At 47.2% G+C, this 2,500-nt stretch overlaps 1 protein-coding gene across 1 annotated transcript in view; it reads right to left on the bottom strand.

Annotated features, from left to right (window-relative positions):
• Positions 1-2,500, bottom strand: part of EMWEY_00026890 (hypothetical protein, conserved) — a gene marked incomplete at both ends in the record, with an annotated part of 5,488 nt that overhangs the window by 2,883 nt on the left and 105 nt on the right. The window contains 2 exons of the mRNA XM_013481208.1: positions 1-32; positions 1,822-2,500. The exon at positions 1-32 is cut by the window's left edge and continues 481 nt beyond it; the exon at positions 1,822-2,500 is cut by the window's right edge and continues 105 nt beyond it. Coding sequence (XP_013336662.1) covers positions 1-32; positions 1,822-2,500 — 711 coding nt within the window. The remainder of the gene's footprint in view (positions 33-1,821) is intronic.

Here is a 2,500-nt window from a genome sequence, read left to right as displayed (position 1 = left end):
TGCTCCTACTCCTCCTCTATTGCTGCTGCTGCCTGCAGCAACAGCAGCAGATGCAGCAGGGCCCCACATTACAGTAGACACTAAGGGAAGAATAATATACTACAAGACTCTCTTATTATTCCTGCTGCTGCTGCTGCTGCTGCTGCTGCTGCTGCTGATGCTGATGCTGATGCTGCAAGTGCTGCTGCTGCAAATGCTGCTGCTGCATATGCTGCTCGTCGCTTGCTGCTGCTCAGCTGCTGCAGTCCCTTCCCCCTTAATGTATCATACTGTTGTTTTGCTGCTGCTGCTGCTCCTGCTGCTTATGTTGTTGTTGTTGTTGCTGCTGCTGCTGCGGCGGCGCCGGCAGCTGCTGCTGCGGCCGCTGCTGCTGCAGCTACTGCTGCTGTTGCTGCTGCTGTTGCTGCTGCTGTAGAGAACCTCCAATAAAGATATATTTATTTAATAATTAAATAAAGAAGAAAAAGCAAAGAAGATTAACCACAATATATAACTACTAAACCCTAAACCCTAAACCCTAAACCCTAAACCCTAACTCAACGCAGCAGAGCAGCCCCTGGAGGGCGGCACGTCGAGTCCCTGTTGTTGTTGCTGCTGCTATAAACCCTAAACCCTAAACCCTAAACCCTTAATTCGTGTTTTATTTAGTATTTATATTATTTTATTAAATAGAAGAAAAAAGAAAAAAAAATAAATAAAATAATTAGGGTGTACAGACACCTCAAGAGGCCGCCATTCATATATAATAGATAAATAAATAAATAAATAAATAAGTAATCTTCTTCTTCCTCTTTATTCTTTTTACTCCTTTTCTTCTTCTTTCTTCCTTGTGTTCCTTTATTTACACGCAGATTGTTGCTTCTCCTGCTGCTGCTGCTGCTGCAGTTGCTGCAGTTGCTGCTGTTGCTGCTGCAGCAAGCAGCTCGAAACATTGCTGGTACTGACGATGCTGCTGTTGACGCTACACCTGCCGCTGCTGCTGCTGTTGCTGCTGCTGCTGCTTCTATCTGCAGCACTGCCCGTAGCAGCAGCAAAACTAGCCGCAGCAGCAAGACAGGCCGAAGCAGCAAACCAGTTTTAGCAGCAGCAAAGCAGCAGCAGCAGCAGCATTTGCTGCTGCTGCTACACTAGCAGCAGCAAAGCAGAGCTGTTGACTGCTCATGATGGTACTATTGTAACAGCAGCAACAGCAGCAACAGCAGCAACAACTATAGCAGCAGCAACTATAGCAGCAGCAACTATAGCAGCAGCAACTATAGCAGCAGCAACTATAGCAGCAGCAGCAGTATACACTGTTGTAGCAGCAACACTAGTAGCACTAGCAACTGCAGCAGCAGATCTACCATTAGCTATAGCAGCAGCAGCAGCAACTACAGCAGCAACAGCAGCAGCTATAGCAGCAACAGCAGCAGCTACAGCAGCAGCAGCAGCAGCAGCAGCTATATAGCAGCAAGTACAGCAGCAGCTATAGCAGCACGATGCGCAGCAAACTATTGCTAGCAGCAAAACCAAAACTACATCCCCCTAGCTGCTGCAGTGCAGCAGCAACAACAGCACCACCACCATCAGCAGCAGCAACAGCAGCAGCAGCAGCAGCAGCAGCAGACAAGAATAAAAAAAAAAATAAATAAATAAATAAATAAATTTATAATAATTTATAATTAAATATCCATAAGAAGGAGAAAATAAAGAAAATACCTAATATAAACCCTAATACTATTTTATCTCTTTTTTTTATTTTATTTATTTTATTATATAGTGTATATACACCTGAGGCAGCAGACTGCAGCAGCAGCAGCAACTGCTGCTGCTGCTGCTGACGACGTCTCTGTATACGTAATTGCTGCAGTGCAGCAGCAGCAGCATCTGTTATTTGCTGCAGGGAAGAAGAAGCATTAAGAAGATTTCTTCTCTCTCTTGTTAATGCAGCAACTTCTCCTGCTTCCTCGTCATCTGCTGCTGCTGCTGCTGTTGCTGCTGATTCTCCTGCTGCTGCTGCTGCTGCTGTGCTGCTGCTGCTGCTGCTGCTGCTGCTGTCTAAGAGAGAGAGTCTCTCTAGATGCTCAACAAGAAAAGACTCAACAGCAGCAAACTCTGTTCTTACTGCTAGCAGCAAATCAGAGAAATGACGAACTTGTGCTCTTGCTGCTGCTGCTGCTGCTCCTCCTCCTCCTCCTCCTTCTGCTGCTGCTGCTTGCACACCATATGGTGTACGAATTGATGGCAGCAAGGCTTCTGCTGCATCTAAATTTGCTGCTATACGACGACGAATCTCTAACAGCTGCTCAGCAGTGCTGCTGCTGCTGCTGCTGCTGCTGTTGCTGCTGCTGCTGCTGCTGCCGGGGTAGGTGGAGGCAGCTGTTGATCCTGAGCGAGGGGAGTCAGACGACCACGAAGGTTCTGCGTCTCCGGTACTGCTGCTGCTGTTGTTGTTGCTGCTTCGTTGCTGCTGCTGCTGCTGCTGCTGCTGCAGACAAGGAATAACGCAGTTATCTCCGTC

This window comes from Eimeria maxima, genomic scaffold (assembly GCF_000499605.1).
Source record: "Eimeria maxima Weybridge genomic scaffold, Emw_scaff294, whole genome shotgun sequence".
Taxonomy (NCBI): domain Eukaryota; phylum Apicomplexa; class Conoidasida; order Eucoccidiorida; family Eimeriidae; genus Eimeria; species Eimeria maxima.
Note: the sequence above shows the minus strand (reverse complement) of the source record. Positions and strands in the feature narration are given on the sequence as shown.